The following is a 23,576-nucleotide window of genomic DNA, read 5'->3' on the forward strand; positions in this document are numbered from 1 at the left end:
ACTCTCCTGAACTACATAAACTGGCTACCCCTCTCGAATTCCCTATTATTTACGGAAACAGGTCGCGCCATCTAGCGTCGGCACAAGCCAACACGAAACCCAAAAAATGGCGGTCAACAAGAATATTATTTTGGCCATCTACTGGTGAATCGCCAAACTAAACAAGTTGAACGTTTGTTATGGCCATCTAGTGACGAATAGCTAAACTACGACACAGTGGCTATGTACCACAAACTAAGTTTACCACCACCAACTAACCCGCGTGGGGCATTTATGAACGCATCGTATTCTATAATACACTTTGAAATATCCTTACTCTGTGACATATTTTACTTCTACTTTATCTATGCTCCAGTTAAAAAATTGAAGTTGGTACTAAAACCATCGCTTTTAGAGTTGCGTTTTCAGCATTATCATGGTTAAAATGCTATTATAATTTATTAGTATAAAATACGTGCCTCAAATATAGTTAAAATACGTGAAGTGCAAAGACAATTTGATATATTAAACAATTATATGAATACCTGCTTTTTGACAAATTGCGCTAGACCGCATAAATAAAATGGCAGCCCTACCACGTAGAATAATCAAAGAGACACAGCGATTGATGCAGGAACCCGTGCCGGGGATCAGCGCGGTACCGAGCGAGAACAACGCGCGTTACTTTCACGTAATCGTCACCGGTCCGGAGGACTCACCGTTCGAGGGAGGACTATTCAAATTAGAACTATTCCTGCCAGAGGACTATCCTATGTCAGCGCCTAAGGTTAGGTTTATAACTAAAATATACCACCCGAACATAGACCGGCTAGGTCGCATATGCCTCGACATCCTGAAAGACAAATGGAGTCCCGCGCTGCAGATCCGCACGGTGCTGCTGTCCATCCAGGCGCTGCTGTCGGCGCCCAACCCCGACGACCCGCTGGCCAACGACGTCGCCGAGCTGTGGAAAGTGAACGAGAGCGAGGCTATCCGAAACGCGAAGGAGTGGACCAGGAGATACGCCATGGACAACTGAGCGCGCCGTGCCTTGTCCACGCGCGCCGCGCACTGGACGAACACAATATATTTAACATGATTTTAAGAGTGCAAGTTATGTTTTACTACCTAGATCGAGTAACTTGTGGAGAGACAATTGTGGACAAATTTTTATTACCGGCGGGGGCACCGAGCCCTCGTGCCGCGGCCGACCTCGGCTCACCACGGCCGACCTCGGCTCTCCCATAGCCTCGCCCCTGGCTGCCGAGTGTAGTCTGGCAAGCCCACAGATTATCCTTTACCCAAACACATGTAGCTTGGTTATGATATTAGGTATGCATATTTTTTTACTATAATTATTAAAATAGCTAAATATAAAAATTCCTGAGACCCTATTGTATATACTTTAATAGTTGATCAAATTTGGTTACATTTATACAAAGGATATAGTGTACGGTCGCAAAGTTCAACGCCTTTGTATAACTTTATCAGTTTGGAAGTGCAACAAAAGGTTTATCAGTTCTTGATCTCTGCAGATACTGATTTTCTTCATAACTAGTGGAATATTGAGTAATTTATTATTTTTCCAGTGATTATTTGCATAAAATAATTTAAAAATGAATCTTATGTACTATATACGTTGTATAAAAGGTTATCATTAAATTGTATTTATGTACATTTGATTTGGCTTTGTGAGAAACTTGAAAATACATAATAAACAAATGCTAACCTTTATTTTTATTTCCATTCCTGAAGTTAAAAACAGCATTAAGTACCTACTTCAATAGATTTCCAACTGTAATAGTTCTATTGTGATATTAATTTGAACATGAGGCTGTGTCTCATGTTTTCTCATGTCAAATAGTATGGCATAAAATTAATATTAAATAAACATTAGATAACATAATCATACTTATTTTCTGCCTTAATAGATAAAATGATTGTAACAAATAGATCAACAATTAGTGCTCTTTTTAAGTGACATAACCTATAATAGTATATTTATCAAAACTCAGTGACTGAATAAAATTATGAGCTAATATTTTATCCTCAAATGGCCAGTTGACTGTAATTATTTATGTAGATAATTATAATTTAGGTATGTTAATAACCTTTTTACAAAGAATTAAGAATTTAGTCTGAAGGAACTCAGGTCTATACTATGAGATTTATTCTCTTTTCTATTAATCTATTAACTCTACATAATATTACTAGCTGACGCCCCACTGTTTCATCTGCATAGTTTCAGTTTTCTTGAGATAAAATATGTTATATTGACATATGTTGTAGTGTAACATAGCTTTCTCATCATCATCATCATTACCAACCCATATTCAGCTCACTGCTGAGCTCGAGTCTCCTCTCAAAATGAGAAGGGTTAGGCCAAATGGTCCACCACGCTGGCCCAATGTGGATTGGTAGACTTTACACACGCAGAGAATTAAGAAAATTCTCTGGCATGCAGGTTTCTCACAAAGTTTTTCCTTCACTGTTTGCGACATGTAACATTTAGTTTCTTAAAACACACTCAACTGAAAAGTTTGAGGTGCATAACCTGAACTGGATTTGAACCCTCGCCATCTAGAATCGGAGGCAGAGGTCATATCCACTGGGCTATCATGGTTCAATGACTTTCTAGTGATAATCTTTTCAAAATTGGTTCAGTAGATTCAGACATAGCCCCCTACAATACACCAAATGTTATGTACCTTTTTATAATATTAGTATATATAAAACAAAGTCATCCACCATGTCTGTCTGACTATGATAAACTCGAAAACTACTAACCAGAATTTCATGCAGTTATCACCAACAGATTGAATGATCAATGAGGAAGGTTTAAATGTTTAATTTAAGTTGAAGTTATGTTGAAATATGACGATAATTGTAACAGTGAGAAAAGTCAAACTTACTGGGAGAAAAGTCAAACTTTCTTTGAGAAAGCTGTGTAACCTCTTGGGATATAATAAAAATTGCATGGATATATTACACACATGCAAAAAAGTCTGTGACAGCGTAGGTCTAATTTTTAAGAGCAGCTTAACCCATTCAAACTTCTAAAAAAATCCGTGTAAATATTAATTTTAATTTATCATTGATTTTCTCGTGGACAAAGTCACAGGCTTAGTACTAGTATAAATGAAAAAGTAGGTATTGTGTTATGTTTTAACTCCTTCAAACTCGTCTCACCAATAAATGTTATGTTTGTAAATGGGGGAATAGAATATTATAATTAAATACTTTTGTCAAATAAAAAAAAACTGCTGAACCAATTTCAAATTCATGAATTTTGGTACTGGAAACCATAGTAGAGTTTATCTAATACTACTAGGAAGTACTACTAACATTTATTACAAAGCAGCATCATGCCAAGCAGCATTGCTTTTTTCTGGCCTGAAGGATGAAATTACAGGCATATGCTGTACTTTTTTTTATTATTTACAAGTTAGCCCTTGACTACAATCTCACCTGATGATAAGTGATGATGGAAGCCAAGCTAACTTGTTAAGAGGAGGATGAAAATCCGCTAAATCGCTTGGCAGTACGTCTTTGCCGGTGGGGTGGTAACTAGCCGTGGCCAAAACCTCCCACCAACCAGACCAATTAAGAAACCTAAATCGGCCCAGCCTGGTATCGAACTCAGGACCTCCGTCTTGTAAATTCACCGCGCATACCACTGCGCCACGGAGGCCGTGGTGTATTACTTGCATGCCCTGTCTTAGGTCATGGTTTTGCAGATAACATTATTGCAGCCATCTGGTATAAAAAAGATAGTTGTTTGGTGCTGATTGTTAATCATAAATTCATAAAAATATCTTATAAGAGAGTAAAATACGGGAAGATGATTTAGGTATAATCTAACCCAATGTTTTTCATAATAAGGAAAAAATATTTATGATTTTTTTATACCTACCTAAAAGATATTTTAAATCTGGAGAATATCATTATTATCAGCCTAATTAATTGGCCCAGGCTCCATATGTTCATACAATAGTGGACTTATGGAGGTTTGACCCACCATGCTGCTTCCATACAAGTTACATATAGAGAAGTTAGTAGAACATTTGAATAGCAACAAATCAACCTTCAAGTGAGATTTGTTTGCATGGCTCATGTAATACATATGACGTGTGAAGGTCCATTGCACTGGTTTAATTTAATAAAGCTAGCATGTCATTACATAAACTATCTTTAGATGCATATTACTAGCGGTAAATAATGCAGTTACTTGTTTGCAGTGAGATGTTATACATCTAGAGATGTAATTCATGTATACATAATTTGTTTAGAAACATTTCATCACTAGCTAGGAACAGCGGGCTAACTTGTTCGTTATCAACCCATATTCGGCTCACTGCTGAGCTCGAGTCTCCTCTCAGAATGAGAGGGGTTAGGCCAATAGTACACCACGCTGGCCCAATGCGGATTGGCAGACATCATACACGCAGAGAATTAAGAAAATTTTCTGGTATGCAGGTTTCCTCACGATGTTTTCCTTCACCGTTCGAAACACGTGATATTTAATTTCTTAAAATGCACACAACTGAAAAGTTGGAGGTGCATGCCCTGGACCGAATTTGAACCCACACCATCCGGGTGCAGCGGTCATATACACTGGGCTATCACAGCTAACTTGTTAGGAGGATGAAAATCCACACCCCTTTCGACGTTTCTACGCTACGTTCTTTCGTACCGGAACGCTAAATCGCTTGGTACGTCTTTGTCGGTGAGGTGGTAACTAGACGATACCTCCCACCAGCCAAACTTAGACCAATTAAGAAAATCTCAATCGGACCAGTCGGGATTCGAACCTCCGTCTGGTAAATTTACCGCGCATACCACTGACATAAATAGTTTTTATTTTTTTAGTTAAAAAAGTATTAGTTATGCAGTTTGGCTCCTTTAAGTGGAATCGTCAACACTCAAGGTGGCTCAACTCAAATTATGGGAAATACTTCCGAGCACCCTGTATATTCTTTATTCGAAGGCGTTGGAAGCAGTGTGTTTACACAAGCAACATGACTATTTATTTATTTATTTATTTATGCGACGCCCGATGGGTGCACAGGTTACCTTTATTTCCACAACAGCAAGATCTATAACAGTTTGACAAGAACAAATGCGCTTGCTACCCGCTCTACATTCACGTGGGAATCGCGAGCAAAGCCGTGAACAAGCTGCGAAACGAGTGTGAGACATATACGTAGGTAGGTATTCTTTACGACAGTTATTTTTGAGATCCAGATTATTCTGAATCTGGATCTGCCTATACAGTCATCTCTTGGTGGTTTTACGGCCACTTGATTGTTTTAAACCCGCTTTACATTCTCGTAGTGTAAAGCGTGACTATCCACATTGGGCCAGCGTGGTGGACTATTGGCCTAACCTCTCTCAATCTGAGAGACTTGTGCTCAGAAGTGAGCCGAATATGGGTTGATAATGATGAAAGCGTGACAAAGAAAACGAAGATGATTTGATTCACACTTCGCGAAACCATTGTCGCAGAGTATAAAACCGACGGAATTCGGGGAACAAAGCGAAAACACGGCGCAATACTGCGAAAAATACTGAATAATTATGTGACGCTGTTCTACATTCATGTTACGTGTCGTATTCAGGGAGTTTTCAATGTTTGTGGGATTCGAAATGCGAATTCGAACATTCATATGGAATTGAAACAATTGTGCACTAGTGCCACAAGATGGCGCTGTATCAATTTCTTAGAAATTCTCGTTTACGCTTACGCGATCGTCACAGTATCAAACAGCTACTAGGCACCCAGATTCTCGTTCGAATCGGATATCTCTTCACGAAATATGAGTGACGAAAAAAACTAAATATCACATATGACCACTTATTGACTGTCATGGCTTCCAAATTTGAATAGGTAATTTAAATCACGTGTCCTGAATTTTATTATTTGTCTCACTACTGAAAAAAAAAACCCAATTCCCATTAAGCGCATTTTAATATAAAGTCATGCCAATTCCAAGATTTTTGTTTGTTATAGTACACACTACGTATATTTGGTATATTTATGTATATTTTGTATATAGGTACATACACGTTACGTAATGACAACGCACGGTTAATGGTTATTGGTCCAAGTGACGTAATTCTGAATCCAATATGGCGCTAACCTAAACACCTATGTTAATCCCTTAATCTGGATGTACGAGTTTTTTTTTAAGTATACACTATCTTATTTCTATTACTTTAGACTGTTCCAGTTAGATAAAACACTCTGCTTGTGACATTTAAACACAATTATATTAGGTACTTACCTATTTATCGACCAATACGCCCAATGTTGCCACCTCCTCACAGTAGGGCATTTTGTAACATTAAGTAAAACAACCAAAATAAATTTGTTCAGTTTATTCTTAACTTTAATGCAGACTAGAATAATACTCTTAGAAATGAGAACAACAATAGTTATTTCACTTGTTATAGTGTACCTACTTATCAGCTTTCACAATAAAATGCTATTTATTATCTGTGTTTTATTTTTCAATGTAAATAAATCTTATTCACAACAGCTAGCAATATAAAATTACATATCAGACTGTAATATAATCTATATTATATATATTTTTTGTTAATTTTAACACAAACGATGTAAGGGGCGTGACCAGTGACTAATTATTTTATAAAATATGCATTTATTTTTTAATCTGTCTAACCGAATATGTTAAATCGAACAAGACTAAATAAATTAAAATCATCAAATTCATTTATTTCTAACAATAAAATAACTATTACTGAGCCTTGACGGGCATAACAGTCAAAATCTTTTATTGTTCTGACGGCAAACCAAGCTTCTAAGATGTTGGTTATTTATATCTGTTGATATTCTACCAAGATAAATCAGAAAAGTCTTTGTGTTTGGAATTAAAACATCGTATTCAATATAACATTGCCATGTTTTGAAATTACCCAATTTTGGGGAAATTTTGCCCTCAAAGTACATCAATTCTTATGTAAAACTCTTTGTTTAAGTTACAAGTAAGTTGTAAACAAGATTTTATTATAATATATATCATTAGAAAATAAAAAAGAAATTCATAACTTTACTAATACCTACTGGGGAAATGTGAATGAGGTTAGTACACCGGTCTAGCAAACTAAACAAAAAAGGTTACCATGAAATATCATATAAAGAAGTACACTACAATAATAGTAATAAGTCGAAGGCATCAAAACATGGGACATGATATAGAAAAGCGGATTAGGATTACTAAAAAGGTGTTCACTTACATTAGGTTGTCAAAATAGTATTTTTTTAATTATTCTCATACATACATAAATAAAACTCGTCCTCAGAGTGCTAAGCTTAGCTAAGATCAGGACCTCGATTATATTTGACATCGAAATTTCAACGACGTGTGAAATACATCTTGTGACATCATGTTTGACAATTCAAGCATGATTTCGCAAATTGTATATCAAGCGAGGTGAAATTTTTATGTCATAAAGAATCACGACCCACATCACATACATATAGGATATACATACATAGTTATGCTATAGCCACACTATAAAATTTACAAAATATGACATATCTTTTGAAACGCTACACGAAATAATGCTTTATTATATCCACTAATCAATTCATTTATTTATTGATCACATATGATGTGATGTATGATCACATCGAGATTCATCTCGACTGAGAATACTTCTCATATATTCAAGATACATGTCATGCTGAGTCGCTATACGGATCAAGACTCATCAGTTGCACTAATTCAGCTATACATTTTTACTCTGTACTTATTCTCAATATTGGTGTTTACAATAAAAAATACTTAAGAATTACAAAAAATCTAACTTAAACTACAACTAAATATACAAAAAAAGGCAATTCATATACACTCGATCGTAAATTATCCAGTAGTGGAATGTTTTAAAATGATAAGTAGGTAAAATATAAAAAAGGTAAACAATAGAAAAATATGGCAACATAATAAAAATTAATATTCTAAGACAAACATGGGTTAGAACCCAAAATAATAAAAGAATAATATAATCTAACACATATGACAAGAAAAATACTTATTGTCTATGGCAGAAAGGCAACGGCTAATGCATTTTGTATTGTTATCGCAACAATAATAATTTACAGTACAAATATTTTGTATGACGATAATAACTTATTTAATAATAATATCTAAGCAGATATGAGCGATTTTGATTCTCAAATGTAAGTATCCAATAAATTATTAAGTGGAATAACTATGTATACACACTGTCGTGGCAATTTTTGCACTTGCCAAAGATTATTAAAAATCTGAAGATGACGAATTCAAAAAAATAAAGTTTTGCAGGCCAATGTAACAACCGAAATCTGTAATTTTATATAAATTAGAGATTTTGGTTGCTGATAATTTTCAGTTGCTCAAAAATATCAAGTTTAAAGGATTTGTTACCAAAACTATGCTTTGCACAAAACGGTTAACAGAAGTTTTACAGTTTTCCTGGTAACTATTAACATTTCCGACAAGTCAAAAAAACTTACTTAAATTGACTATTCTATTAACTCTCTCTTTAATATAACTATTCTCTCTCAAGTTTTTATTAATATGAAATCTGTGGCAAATGCAAAATCTTTGCCACTAATATATTAACTTATAGCTAAATTACTTATTTTAGCCACATAAGCATTGTAAGCATGAAACTTCAACATCACATAGTTGGTTTTGAGTATTTTTTACAACCACTATTTTTGGAGAAACTCACAAATAATTTATTTTTCATGATAGTAAAAAAGTCACCCAAACTTCAAATCAATACACACTCAATATTTTACAGATGATTAAAAATAATGTAGAAATTGAATTATCAATACTAAGTTGCTTATCACCATAAATAACAGAGCAACACTTGGCATAATATAAAACTTCATCTGCCAGTAATTTAACTGGTTATTGGTAATAGGGTAGTTGACTCATATAAGTACATGGAATAAGGGTCCGAAAATACCTATTTCAATTAAAACGAGTTTAGGATTTCTTATAAAACTTAATTTAGACATCACGTATTTTTTTCAAATTTTCCAAACGTCAAAACCGCTGTTGTGAATTTTGTGACGTCACTAACACACTTGATGTACGTCGAACTAATTGTTATGTAATATTTTTGTCAACCTCTCCATTTGTATGGGATTTATTACAGTGACGTCATGAAACAGTTGAAATATTTTTGACTTTTTTAGTTTTGACTTGTTTTTTCAAAAACATATTTTAAACTAAAATTTTCATGTTATCACGTCTTAAAAAAATATAATAAACCAAATTCAGTCTAGTAGAACGATAATGAACTATTTAAGAACATTTAAAAAAAAGTGTCATCTGAATGATGACACATCAATGCTGTTAGGCGACAGAAAAAACATGGCGGAAGTACTCACTCCCAAAGCTCTGTCAAAGCGCAGCAGCAAAAGTTCAAGTGTGAAGAGACCTGTGTTTTTTTTAAATTATAACAAGATCCTTTTAACAGTGACAGTTTTACATTGGTCGAATTGTCTATGGAATTGCTAATACGATTAGCACTACAGTTTAGAAAGCTACTGGATAGGCTTTTACGTGCTACGTAAATAGTATATTATGTACTAAAATATTATATTATATATTATTGTGAAATGATTTTTATCACATCATGTTTCGAGTGAATATGATTCAATTATCCAACTATTTGTAATCGCTTATAACGTATTTAAGAGGCATCGGGTAATTTTATCCAATTCAAACTTTGACTTCTTATCTTATAAAAGGACGCACAACTATGGAGAAAATTTCACTTAAAAACTGGCCAATTTTGCTTTGACAGATTTAGAATTATTGGTAAAGAAAATTATACCTTTAAATATAGTCCAATATTCACTAAAACCCCAAATTCAGAGCAAATTCAACCTTAAGAATTGGGTTTAAGGTTTATTTTGCAATTGCGACTACTTGAATTGAGTGCCAAGAAGTTGTGTTTGGCACTCATTGAGTGGGGACGTTTTTTGATTGTGCATCCACTTTTTAATAGGAGATCGATGATTGTCTTGTTAAAAACAGCCTATTGAATTTTTTTTTAATTTTTAAATTAAGAATGTTCAGTGTAGAAACTATTTTAAATAAAATTAGTATGATATCATTCCCGATGATTTGAAGGGTGACTTTATGGTGACTTCAGTGTTGCGCGGCGCGGTGCGGTGCGGCGGGTGGGGGCGAAGCAGGCACTTGTCTCGTTATATGAACACGGGGTTCTCCTGCCCCGTCAGTAGCCGGAACATTGACGTCGGCATCGTTTTCATCAAGATCTGCAACCATTTTGTTTCTTATTAGATAGATAGATAGATATATTCTTTATTGCACATAAAAAATATATAACAACATTCATCAAGTAACGAAACAAGTAGTAGCACAAAGGCGGTCTTATCGCTAATATAAGAATCAAGTAATAGAAAAGAAAAATATATATATTATTAGGTAATTTTGATAATACATATAAGCTGCCGAAGATGCGGTACCAATATACCGAATTGATAATTTCTCTTTCTAGTCTGTTTACTGACTTATTTGCTTTTCGATAGTCCCGTTTAAACTTTTATTAAACGGGACTACCGAAAAGCAAGTAACTTTTATTTAACAAAAGTCATTGATAATATGATGAATAAATCATTGATAATAATTTATCTGATTTCTTTTTAATAAACTGAAATGAACTAAACATTTTTCCAATTCTTCTGTGTCAACTGCTGATTCCCATACATCACAATAATATCTTGTCAGTCTACTATTTTTGAAAAAAAAAAACAGGATGAAATACCTCTCCAACAGATGTCGCTAGTAAATTATAGATGCGCTCGAATGTTGTACCACTCCGACAGATGTCGCTAGCAGCTTGACGATAAATGTTGGACTTCTCCGACAGATGTCGCTAGCAAGTTGACGATACCCTCGTATGTTGTACCTCTCCGACAGATGCGGTGCCCCACGCGCACTCCGCCGCGATGACTGCAGATCTGATCATGTGTATGTTGTACCTCTCCGACAGATGTCGCTAGTAAGTTGACGATGCGCTCGTGCGGCACGGCCACCACGCTCTGCGAGTTGATCTCGATGATGCGGTGCCCCACGCGCACTCCGCCGCGATGACTGCAGATCTGATCATGTGTATGTTGTACCTCTCCGACAGATGTCGCTAGTAAGTTGACGATGCGCTCGTGCGGCACGGCCACCACGCTCTGCGAGTTGACATCAATGATGCGGTGCCCCACGCGCACTCTGCCGCGATGACTGCAGATCTGATCATGTGTATGATGTACCTCTCCGACAGATGTCGCTAGTAAGTTGACGATGCGCTCGTGCGGCACGGCCACCACGCTCTGCGAGTTGATCTCGATGATGCGGTGCCCCACGCGCACTCCGCCGCGCTCCGCTATGCCGCCCCGCAGGAGACTGCAGATCTGATCATATGGCACATATTTATGGCGTTGTTATTAAACCTAATCTAAAAAAAAATTGTATGGAGATGATTATTATGTAGAGTAACAGTAAACTTTATACCCCGATTTTGATACTTTTTTTGTATTAAAACCCACTACGGAAGTTTCAAATTTTAATAAGAGTTACAATAAAAACATATTTATATACAGTTATAATTGCTTTATATTTGTAAGAGTCCATTAACTGTGTAGCTAAATCTGGGTACAAAGTGTTTTTGGGTGGTCTACAAATTGCGCTAGTCGTCAAACACCATTGCCATTCCAATTTCAGTATATTGTTTGTTCTATGAGGCCTAACATCCCAATTCATTCCCATTCAATCCTAAATCATAGCCTCAATAGCTCAACGGTAAAAGCGGTCGGACTCATCACCGAGGAGTGGTGGTCCGGTCCCCGCCCCGTTGGTCTATTGTCGTACCCACTCCTAACACAGTCTTTCCCGACTAGTTGGAGAGGAATGGGAATACTGGCCATATTATAAATGATATGGCAAAGAAAAAAAAATCGAAGTTTCTCACCACTCCGTTCTGCACGCTGAAGCCGAGCTGGTACTTGGTGTCAGGCCTTTTGATCTTCACCTCCACCACGGGCGCGCACGGTACCACCGTCAGCTTCACCACCGTCTGGTTCTTGGAGTTCTTGATGTACGTCTGGCAGGTCGACAACGGGAGTCCCACTAGACTCACGCCGTTTATCGCGATTATTTGGTCACCTGAGCAAGGAAATAAAATGCTCGTCTTCAATTGAGGATCACAAATAAAATTTCATCTAACCATTGGCATGAGATCGTGGAATAGACTATAAAAACTATACTGATTACTTGTTACCTCAAAAAAATCGCGTCCATTGGTGCCAATACTGTAGTTGAAAATTCTTTTTTCATTATCGAAGACGAAATATCATTTTTTCATCCAAAATCTTTCATCATATCAATGTTCAATAGTAAGCTGTTAGTTATTTGGCTGAGAGGCCAACAAGAGCGGAGAAGGGTTAACTAGTTTCAAAGGGGCCCCTTAATCCTACATCCATCGGTCGCAAGTCCGGGACTCCACTTGGGGTTGAGTACCTACCATACGACAGTTTACCCTGGTTTCCATCTGATAGCATCAGCGCTATTCTTAATCAATATTGTAATTAGAGGGACTGACTGTAGATGTAAATTAAGTGATCATTCTGATAATGATTGTCAGTATTACTTCTTGTATTTGCATATAGCATAGAACTTATTTAAGAGATACCATGATATACGAGATCCCGATACATCAGTATCAGTATTCCCCGACACATAAAATAAAATAATGCTATCAGGTTCTTATTAAGAGTGTGCAATATGTAATTTGGTGGTTACAAATGGTTCTGGATCTCAGTTTCTGGAAAAGTTAGGAGCCTGATATTTGGGTAAATGATATTTCAAAGCGTTTAGCTTCGTTATGATTATACAAAATACACAATTTGTAAAACTTTTCTCGATAGTTTATTTTTTTGAAAAATACATGTTTAGCTCACATTTTGCTTTCAATCTCAGGAAAAGCAAACTTATTTTCTTAAATTTTTGTTTTGTATAGAAAATTAGGTATATATCTTGAACATGTCCATTTTGTTTTTCGTTATGTGGTTTAATTTACTTGCAATTAGGTAAAAATGGTTTTGGCTCTCACGCCATAAAATTTGCGTCGCGCGTCAATCGCTCCGTGCTTTTTATTCACGTGAAAGTCATAATTCGACGTCTCGTTTGCGCTTCGAATTTTATCCATATTGTACCGACGCGCTGCGCGATCTTAAGTTTATGCAGCCTTTTCACGTTAAATCTACGTATTAGATTCAGAGGTCACAAAACTCACCAATATTAAGTTGACCACAACGCGCGGCGGCCCCAGCCGGCGCCAGGTTCGCTATGACCACGGTGGGCAGCATGGAGCCCCAGCCCGACTCGACCACCACCACCCCGAGGATTTCACCTTTCGACTTAGGCACCACCACTTCTTTCTGAAGTTCCTAGGTAGGACAGAAAATTAGACTATCGACAAGCTAATGTGCTTAAAGCATGCTAGTCTATGGCATATAGTCTAGTCTATGGTATGCACAGAACTTCGAATCCGCTACACACGAGTCATCCATATAACTGAGTATACTAAATCATATCCCAGCGGTATACAATAGCTGCGAAGTTCGACGTGTTGCGATATTAGAGCAGACTCGAAGTTTGGCGCATACTATAATAATTATTATAATATATCTAATAATTTTCGATAATTTCGCAGATGTTTTATAAATGAACTAGATTTTGCTCAAAACTTTATCGTCACGAACTATGTAGTTTTATCGTAATTCTGATATTTTAAATACTATTTATGTGCATTTTGCATGCAAATCCCTACATTTCAGTCCCTACAATTTTTTGTAACAAAAGGTAACTATATCCTCCTATTTCTGTACAATATCATTATTCAATAGCTGATACCCGTAACTGCGTACGCGGAGTATTGGAAATAATCAATATTAAAAAATTCACGCGGAGGTGAATTTTATAAATAGGCTATCCGCTGTCTCAAAACTATACAGCAAAGATGCTATACAGATATAGACAAAAACCACCGACTTTTTGACTCTAGGTTGCTATTGAATTTTGAAAACTTATGAACTTTTTAACTATGAATTCCGGACTCAAATCTACGTCATAATACATAAAACATTACATTACTTTATCTATCTACTGGACAACTAAACAGAAACAGGACGGTGTCAAAATACCGCAAACTAAAATTAATAAGTTACCTTCTTAGCAAACATCTGTAGCTCATCTCCGAATATCTCCTGACTGTTCAGCACTTCCTGGTAGTCCATCTCCTTAACAAAACTGTGGTCCTCGATACCGTTCGCTTTCAAAAACTCCATGTAAGCCACTTGGAACGCTTGCCCGATCGACTGCGCGATGAATTGCGCCTGGAACGATGAAGCGAACATATTGAAGTTGATTATTGTTAAACAAAGGATTCCTACATGAGAATTTGTTTGTAGTTTTATTAATAAAACAATATTGCTGTCTCTCAAATAGTGATTCTCAGTAAACACGAGTAAACTATACTGATAGCTTAATGGCATTTAAATTGATTTGTTGTCGTTAGCTATTTTCAGTTAGTTTTTGCGGTATTTTTTCATGTGATTCGTCGAAATTTATCTCAAAATAGGCAACTCCAAACTAGATTGGTTTGTATGACTATATTATTTGGTTTGTTTCCTCTAAAATTATATCCAGAATATACTTAATATTTCAAATAAAATCGGTGTCACGGACTATTTACAAGTTTTTTATTTGTTTTTAATAACTTTACTTAAACTTAGGGTTATCTTATATTACTATATCCTTAAATCAAATATAAAGAAAAAAAATCACCAAATGAAAAAGAAACATTCTGGGAGATAGAAAACAATTTACCCTTCGTCACTCCCACAATCGAGACAAATCTAATGACATCTATCATATAACCTATAGGTTAAAATCATGGTGTCCAATGACACCGTATTGTCGAAATCTGTGAAACGGTTCAGAAGAGACAAAAACAAAGAGTCTTGCATAAATACATAGTAAATATATTATGTACTAGTAAATGCTCTCGAAAATTATGGTATCTAATGCTGTTTTCCTTTTCCAAAATAAGGTATAACTAAACTCACCTCTTCACTTTCAAAAACGTGGCATATCATCTTCGGCGTACGATTCAATTTCGGCTGATCGGAATCCGTTTCATGTGGCACGAAGCGTCTTCTTGCCATCAGTACCACCAAGTCTCCAATGTCCGCGATGTACGAGATCGTCCTCAACGCGTGATCCATCATGATTTCCTTCAGTTCAGTGTTCAACACCATTATCTTTTCAGTTGAGATGAAGAGATCCACTTCTGTGCTTGGTTGGTTTTCGCCTTCTGGCGCCTGCGGACAAACAACACACCACAATTTATTTTTTTATATTAAACAACTAAAAGACTGGGATCACACTTTATGCATACCTAATGATGCATTTTCATTGTCTAAAAGCTGTTTTTTTGTCAAATTTTCATCATTTTATAAAAGACTAGCAAACGCCGCGCGGTTTCACCAGCGTGGTATCAGTTCCCGTAGGAATACGGGGATAAAATACAGCCTACAGCACTCGGGAATAGTGTAGCTTCTCAACAGTGAAAGAATTTATTGAATCGGTTCAGTAGTTTCAGAGCAATCAAATGCAAACAAACAAACAATCAAATCTTTCCTCTTTATAATATTAGTATAGAAGTAGGTATAGCGAGGTATGATAAAGCGTGTCTGCCCAGGTAAGTACCTACAGTAGACATCTATGGAGTTCGGTTGGTTTGAGAAGTAGCAAATTTCAAATTAATACTTTGCGTAATATAAAAAAAAAATCATGTCCCCGATCGTCACACACTTAGCGTCGTGGCAACCCTTCGAAATTATGAATCTCGAGTCATAGTTAAATATTAAAATTTAAAGGTCTCTGAAGAAGGCGGGTCACAGTAGAGCTGCACAAACTTTTTGAAGAACTTAGAGAAAAAGATATTGAAACCCATGAACACAAGCTTCGCATAAAACGCATTTAATAAAATCGTTCAAAAAAGCACTACATCACAAAATTTGTGTGTATCACCACCGCATTAGTTGTGAAATACATGACATCACGAAATTAGTGTGTAGTGAATAGTGTAATACTTAGGTGCTGCTTCAACTTCGACATGAAATTAGCTAAGAAATTACATGATATGTTAATACATTTAACTGCAAAGTATGGGTATGTTTCATGGTATGAAAGTCATTAAGTTTCAAACGGGCAAGTTTAATAAAAAACCCCCTCTTACATAAGTGTTTTGTCAAAGTCCTATCGGCTTGTATATTTAAAAATGCATGTATGCCATTATGTATGATTTAAGCTGCTATGCAAAAATATATCTACAGATATGTATTATCATCAGTTATAATTTGCTATCCACTATGGAATCAAATTTAAAGTAATATTAACGACACTATAAATTAAAAAAAAAAACTTCGGGGTATGTTGTGGACCTTATTATTTTAGAAAGTTAAATTCTAAATTCAAATGAGAAAGTTCGCTCAACTTACCAATGCCTATAAAATCCAATGATTGCATGTAAACATACAGTACAGAAATTAATGCTACACATATGTGAAAGAAGCATGCAATTTATAATTAAAATACTTAACGAAAAACATGCAAAATACGTTTTGAGAGAGCTAGTGAGATTATTTCCTTATTTTAAAATGTTCTTTTTTAAAACTCATCAACCAAAAAGTAGAAATTATTCTTTAGTGTGCCATTGAATTATAATTATGTGTAGGTATACTAAGAATTTAATTTTAGTGCTTTATTTAAAAAAGCATTTTGCTAATGGATAATTTAACATTTATTTAGAACACAAGTTCTGCTTTACCGATATAAACATTTAGAATAATTTATAAAAGCGTCGAAGGAAAAAGTGAGTACAGAGACAAATTAAAATGCTCCAAATTATCGTGGCATTTAAAATGAATTTTATTTAAAAATGTGTTTAAGTAATCCTCTAGCGAAAAAACTACATTGAGAAAGTCACGTTTGTTGAGACCTTGATTTTAGTGACGGCCTCTTCCACCATATTCTTTTTGGGCCTCTTCTTGCGGCGCCTCGAATCCTCCTCGACCTCGACCGAGCCGAGGAAGGACAGACGGAACACGGCAGCGGGTGCGGCGTACACGCCCGAGTACGGACCCTCGCAGCCCCACTACGCAAACACACCGGCTAACCTCCTCTCGCTCTCACATACCCCCAATATATGTTGCTGCCTCTATCACTATTTTTTGTAAGCTCAGAAGGGCTAGAACCCAGAGTTGTGAATCCAATTATTTAAAAAGAAATATTCCTACCATTGTTTTAAGACAGCCAACGCGTCGTTTTGCTTGTTTTGTTAGGTTTTCCCTTTAGTATGAATTTGATTGAAATAATTTTGACCTACGATTGAAACATGATTTTTGGGCTTAAGATTCCTTTCCAATACAAGCCAGCGTAAGCTAAAGCTGTTTATTCATAGATTATTATAAATGCATCAAAAATTCTAATAAATCCATCTATATCTTTGATTAAAATCAATTTGACTTCGATACCCAAAACAGTTTTCAACAGCGTATTGCAAAAATAAGCCAATTGGTTTGTAATTTGCGCAAAAGCAAGCAAAACAACTCGAATTACACACAAATTGACAATGATATGTGAGAAGCGAGCGATCCTTTTATTATGAAAGCGTACCTAACGGAAAATAAACCTTGACATTATTAGAATATGGTCTAAATTGTGTTATGCATTGATGCAAAGCTATTCCGTATACCGTGGCCAATCATGGGGGGCACCTTGCCGGTGTGAATCGGGTCGTGTGTCCATGCGGTCGTGCTTTAATGGTAACGTGCTTGGAGATTAGTGGCAAGCTCGGGTCTATGTCGACTGCCAATCTCAACTGCAAAGCGATGCACTTTAAAACTCACCTTTGATCATCACCATGCATTTTATTTTAACAAATGATTATTTAGTAAAGCAGTATTATTATTCTACACGAATTACAAAAAAGATGTCGTCGATGATTCTTATTTGTTTTTCTTCAAAATGCATACAGAAAAATAATATTTATTTGCTGCATAATGATTTTTTCGTGCAATTTTCTCAAACTATTTAATCCTGATCATATTATGTATTATGTATGTATGATTTCGCCTGAAAATATAAAAAGGATGCAATGATTATGAAAAAAGCATAGCAAAAAGCGCAAGCCATAGATCAACAAATTTTTCATAGGAGGCTAGCCGGCCATAGGATCCGATCTTCCTGAGTCGGGTCGAGGATAGGAACTGAAAAATAAATTCTGCCACCCCGATGCCAATAACGCCACCCTTGTTCTGATACCGTCAATTTAGATGACTTTGAATAATTTTTGGATCGTAAGAACTTTTTGAAAATCTTACTCATACTCGTTTTGATGATATAAAACGGAATATAGTGTCATTTTCAAATGGTTATCAATTTGAAATGGGAAGTCAAACCAAATTGGCAGTACACTTTCAGAAATAAGATAGTCAGATGTTAGCAATCATTGTCATTGACTGTCATCGCGGTTATGTATAATATAACTTGTACGGACTCAGTATTATTTATGTCTGATATTAAATAATTACAGTAGACGAATACTGAATTTTTGAAATATCTTTAGCCGGGGAAGATTTTTATTTCTAACTATATTTGAAACATTTCTCCATTTATCTGTTATTAACTAAAATCTTTTACTTTTCTAATCCATAGTCTCGTGGCTAAGGCTTCTTGAAGACGAGACCCATTTTGGGAACTGGTTTTTACTTTATTTATGTACTTAGGGATGATCGAGACTAATATATAACATAATTTGACTTCAAGGATTAAATGTAGCGATCAAAATCCCTTGAATTAAGTAATTAGTTTGTCAAGTTATCTTTTGTTAGAAATCACAAAAACGACCTTCTAAAAATAAGCTAAAATCCGAAAATATCAACATTTCTACAAGATAAAAGATACTCATTCAGAAATTCAGCCAATGACAATATTGCATCCTCTACAATACACCAATGACGTTCCGTAAAACAGGGGCGTATAAGTTTGGCAGGGCGACGCATTGAGGAGCTCAGAGCATCGGGTACGCTTCACTACGAGTATATAAACTAAGGTACACTGGCACTGTTGTTTAAAGGGCAAAAGGGTCTGAGGATTATATCCCACTAGCATTCTCAATACACTATAATCATAATGAGCATGAAATTACACAAAGAATTGTAAAATTAACTCAATAGACAAAAATGCGTTGAGGTTTGATGTTGGATACACTCAGGAAATCTCATGTCAGAATATATAGGGAGATTTTAAAATATTTGTAAACATGCTGGGAGATATTAAACTATTTGTAAAGAAACTGATGTCTTTAGTATGGATTCAATTTTCCAAGTAAATTTTCCTAGGATTTTCCGGATCTTCCAACATTATGGTGTTGGAAGTACCCACTGTACCGCCATCTTTGAAAGATGGCTGACCTTTGACGATGGTGAAAGATGATCTTTGTTTATTATCATTTTAGGATCAAGTAATGATTTATACCTTAAACATCTACAAAATAATTACTTATATGACAACACAATTTATTTTATTGATAAATCATACAACAATTCTAAATTCTTCGCAAATATTTCTCTTAATCTTATGGATCAAGTTTTTTACCAGATCTTAGTTATTTCTGTTTCAGAATTAATGTAAGAAAATATTTCTACTTTAAATAAACCTTACTTGAAATTTTTATTTATTAATGGATTTTAGAAATTGTTTATTCAAAATTATCTGCTTTAAGTCTACGAACTCTTACATTACATTATTCTTTTACATAATGTTTAGAAAAAAAGTAAAAGGAGGAAAATAAAAAGTGTAATTTCATGCTCAAATTCTGCGAACATCTAAAAAGAGTATAACAGTATGTAGTATGTCACCGATTCACACAGGCAATGTTATTGTTCTTTTTGTAATTATAGAGAATGCATGTACATATTTTAAATCTATTAAAACATTATAATTATTTTTAATAAACCAGTAATGTGTGTAATATGATTATGAAATCTAAATAAACTATTTTCAAAGCATACAATAAATTACCAATTTAAAAAAAAACATGGCATATCACCAAGTGATACTACAGTTAATGATGAAATTTGGCCTAAAAAGAAACTGTTAACCCATTATTAACACATTTCTTAATCTATACAAATATATTTAAAAGGTCCTAGATTCAATAGTTTATTAAGTCTTTTGCACCTTTGTCGTACCTAGACTTTACACTTATTTCCAGAGATATAAATGTCACGCCAACAAAACCAGAAGAACCATAATTACATTACTGTTTACTAAAAATAATTGTAACAATTGATTTCAGAAATAAGTTTACTCAATACTATCAACTTATTATCTATATACTTATAAAGAATGGGATTAGAAAAGTATTTGTAGGTCAATCAGGGTGTGGTTTGTCCAGGGTGGTTCACCATACCTTGATCCTGGAGACAGCTTCTTCAGCTTGTAGCATCCTGGTCGCTTTGGTGGGCTGCCCTTCGCACGCCAGCTGCGTGGAGCCGAGGTATCGGGCGCGGAATAGCACTCCCTCGATTAACACTGATGCCATGTCTGGAACAGAAGAATTCTTTTTCATGTACTCGTAAACAACTATGTTATAGAGGATAATTTTTGTGTGTTTCTTTATTACACCTTCATGCCGAAACTACTTTGCTGAAATTTGAAATAGAGATAGATTAAAATAGACTAGAGACGTGATAGCCCAGTGGATATGACCTCTGCCTCCGATTCCGGAGGGTGTGGGTTCAAATCCGGTCCAGGGCATGCACCTCCAACTTTCCAGTTGTGTGCATTTTAAGAAATGAAATATCACGTGTCTCAATCGGTGAAGGGAAACATCGTGAGGAAACCTGCATACCAGAGAATTATCTTCATCCCCTGCGTGTGTGAAGTCTGCCAACCCGCATTGGGCCAGCGTGGTGGACTATTGGCCTAACCCCTCTCATTCTTAGAGGAGACTCGAGCTCAGCAGTGAGCCGAATATGGGTTGATGACGACGACGAAAATAGACTGCGGTATTTGGGAGTCCACTGATATATTCATATTATCTTCGCTAAACAACTAGAGTAGGCTGTAATATACTGGGATAGATTAACATTTCTTGTTTAATTGTGCTGGAGAGATCTGTTTGTACTATTTAGTGTCTTATTTTGTTGAGAATTGCGAAACTTCGATTACTAAATTCGAGCAAATCAATATAGCAACTGCTTTTACGAGAGAGGCTAGCCAAGAAAATCAAATGGCGAAAGTCACGCTGATGGAAGAATTTCAGAGGGCAGTAATTACTTTCATTCTAGAAACGCATTCTAGAATCTCTTTTATAACTGGAATTCATCATACAAAACAATAAGTACTCACCATTGTTATTTCCAAATGAAGCAAAATTAATAAAAATTGTGTTAGTCAAAGACATAAAGCTATTCAAAAATTAAGTAGGTACTATGTGATTAGTTACAAATATGTGACAATGACAATTACAAATATGTATATTGAAATTATTATTTACTTACCTTCTTTATTTTTACTCTTCTTTTTCCCGTCTTTGTCCTAAAACGAAATTAGATAGATATTAAAACAAAACATCAAATAATCAGCTGGCCGCTATTTCCTTTCTCAGATAAGGGTCTTATTAAGAGAAAAAAGTAAAATCGCGAAGGAATAAAAACATCAACAAGTAGTTTTTCCATTATAACAAAAAATTAATTTTGGTCTGCGAGTTGCTAAACCATATTTCATTTCATTCACCTGTTTTTCTGTTTTATGATACTTTGCAGAACATTCAAATTTCAACAAATTTAACAGGCATTTTATGATTATTTGTTAATTTACAAATAAATACTATAGCTTTTTATTACGATACTCCTCCAAATATGGGATCTACAAAGGTAAAGGCACGTAGCACAGCTATCTATCTATCTATGATTATAATTTAATACACGAGACTTGAATCTTATGATCCGAGTGTGTAGCATGTGTGTGGTGCAGTTATTGACCTTTCCATTATGCAGCGCGTCTTCTTCTCTTAGTTCGGCGGAGTCGTGCGTGTGGTCGCGCGCGGTGCCCGTCGAGCCTCCCGAGGGCATCACCGTTCGGGACTTCGGTTTGCGCCAGCCCTGGAAATTTATAACGACAATTAGTTGTTTTTTTTTAATTTGGGCGGTTTTTTTTGTGGATTATTTGATAGGAACCACAGAACAACAGAAAACGTCAAAGATAGTCGTATTCCAGCAAAGGTATTTCGTGGTAGAAACGTCATTATTTATTTACTAAAAGCCTTTTTTAACGGCCCATAACTATAATATCGGCGGCTTATAAGCGACACTGGGAAGATAGCAGCTTAGAGTGGCACAAGCACAAGAGTAAGACGAGCGATTAAAACTTTCAACTACCCCTACACTACCTTACCCTACCCAACCCTACACTACCCTACTCCTACCCTACCCTTACCCCCTTTCAATTTTTTCTGTCATACGAACCTACTGACGATAACAAACACATAAAAAAAAAGAAATAGTGAAATTGGTCCAGCTGTTCACGCGTAATGGCATGACCAAGGGATATATGGATTAATTTTTATATATATAGATTAGGTACACGATTGTCGATTTTCTAAAGGATAAATATTTTTATATATAAAAAAAATATCATATTAATATTTTTGACATTGTTTCATTTGATTATTAATTATTATTATTTTATTTCTTTGTTGTACTCCACGCACCAATTTAACAATTGTACATTACCGCATTCTGGCAATAAATGATTTTTGAATTAGATAAATAGATATATACCTTTTTCTTTTTCCTTCTATCACAATCCTTTTCACTCACGTCACTAACATTTGAATCATAGTCAACATTACTAATTGTATTAGAATCATTAATTGGACTTCCTTCCTCAGATACTGTTGCATCATGCGATTCCTTGTCATTTACAACGGTATGAATAACATTTTCATTTTCTAAATTACAGTTCTCATCAACATCTGACGTATTGTTTATATTTAGATCACTATTTTTACTATTCAAATCACTTGTGTAAACATTTTGACATCTGTTAGTCTTAGATGCGTCTGTGTAAACCTCACTTTGTTTACACTCATTGTTTACGTTTTCATCACTTGTGCTAACACTTTCACTGCCAACATATAATATAGATTTTGGTTCACTACTACTCAAATCACTTTTGATATGTTCTATTCCTACTGTTGAGTCTAATTTTTCTTCACATACTTTGGATATCAAACTACCATTGCCACATTTATTTTCGCTTGTATCTGTATAAGATTCATGGTCGTCTTTTGCGTCAATAAGAACAGATTTTTCTTCATTTAATACTAAATTATTATTTAAATTTTCACTGTTAACTTCATTTTGGTCTAATGACACCAAATTGGTCTTTTCTTCACTCATCGTCCTTTATCGATATTTC

General features: G+C 35.3%; 2 protein-coding genes across 7 annotated transcripts in view; one reads left to right on the forward strand and one right to left on the reverse strand.

The window, feature by feature from the left end:
- The first annotated feature begins 340 nt into the window (after positions 1-340).
- LOC112044388 (ubiquitin-conjugating enzyme E2 N) lies at positions 341-1,707 on the forward strand. Its single transcript, XM_024080218.2, has one exon. The coding sequence runs from the start codon at positions 563-565 to the stop codon at positions 1,016-1,018; it is 456 nt and encodes a 151-aa protein (XP_023935986.1). The 5' UTR covers positions 341-562; the 3' UTR covers positions 1,019-1,707.
- A 4,635-nt stretch (positions 1,708-6,342) lies between these two features.
- The window catches only part of LOC112044395 (amyloid-beta A4 precursor protein-binding family A member 1), a 36,996-nt gene continuing 19,762 nt past the window's right edge, over positions 6,343-23,576 (reverse strand). For 4 of the 6 annotated variants that reach the window (XM_052884140.1, XM_052884149.1, XM_052884124.1 and 1 more), the window contains 9 exons: positions 22,139-22,258; positions 21,656-21,692; positions 20,563-20,696; positions 15,149-15,403; positions 14,249-14,416; positions 13,315-13,468; positions 11,992-12,185; positions 11,012-11,434; positions 6,343-10,285 (listed from right to left, as the gene is read on the reverse strand). In XM_052884140.1, coding sequence (XP_052740100.1) covers positions 10,214-10,285; positions 11,012-11,434; positions 11,992-12,185; positions 13,315-13,468; positions 14,249-14,416; positions 15,149-15,403; positions 20,563-20,696; positions 21,656-21,692; positions 22,139-22,258 — 1,557 coding nt within the window. In that variant the 3' untranslated portion in view covers positions 6,343-10,213. The remainder of the gene's footprint in view (positions 10,286-11,011; positions 11,435-11,991; positions 12,186-13,314; positions 13,469-14,248; positions 14,417-15,148; positions 15,404-20,562; positions 20,697-21,655; positions 21,693-22,138; positions 22,259-23,576) is intronic. The other 2 variants (XM_052884137.1, XM_052884133.1) reach the window with 2 other exon arrangements.

The sequence above is a fragment of the Bicyclus anynana genome, chromosome 1, assembly GCF_947172395.1.
Source record: "Bicyclus anynana chromosome 1, ilBicAnyn1.1, whole genome shotgun sequence".
Taxonomy (NCBI): Eukaryota; Metazoa; Arthropoda; class Insecta; order Lepidoptera; family Nymphalidae; genus Bicyclus; species Bicyclus anynana.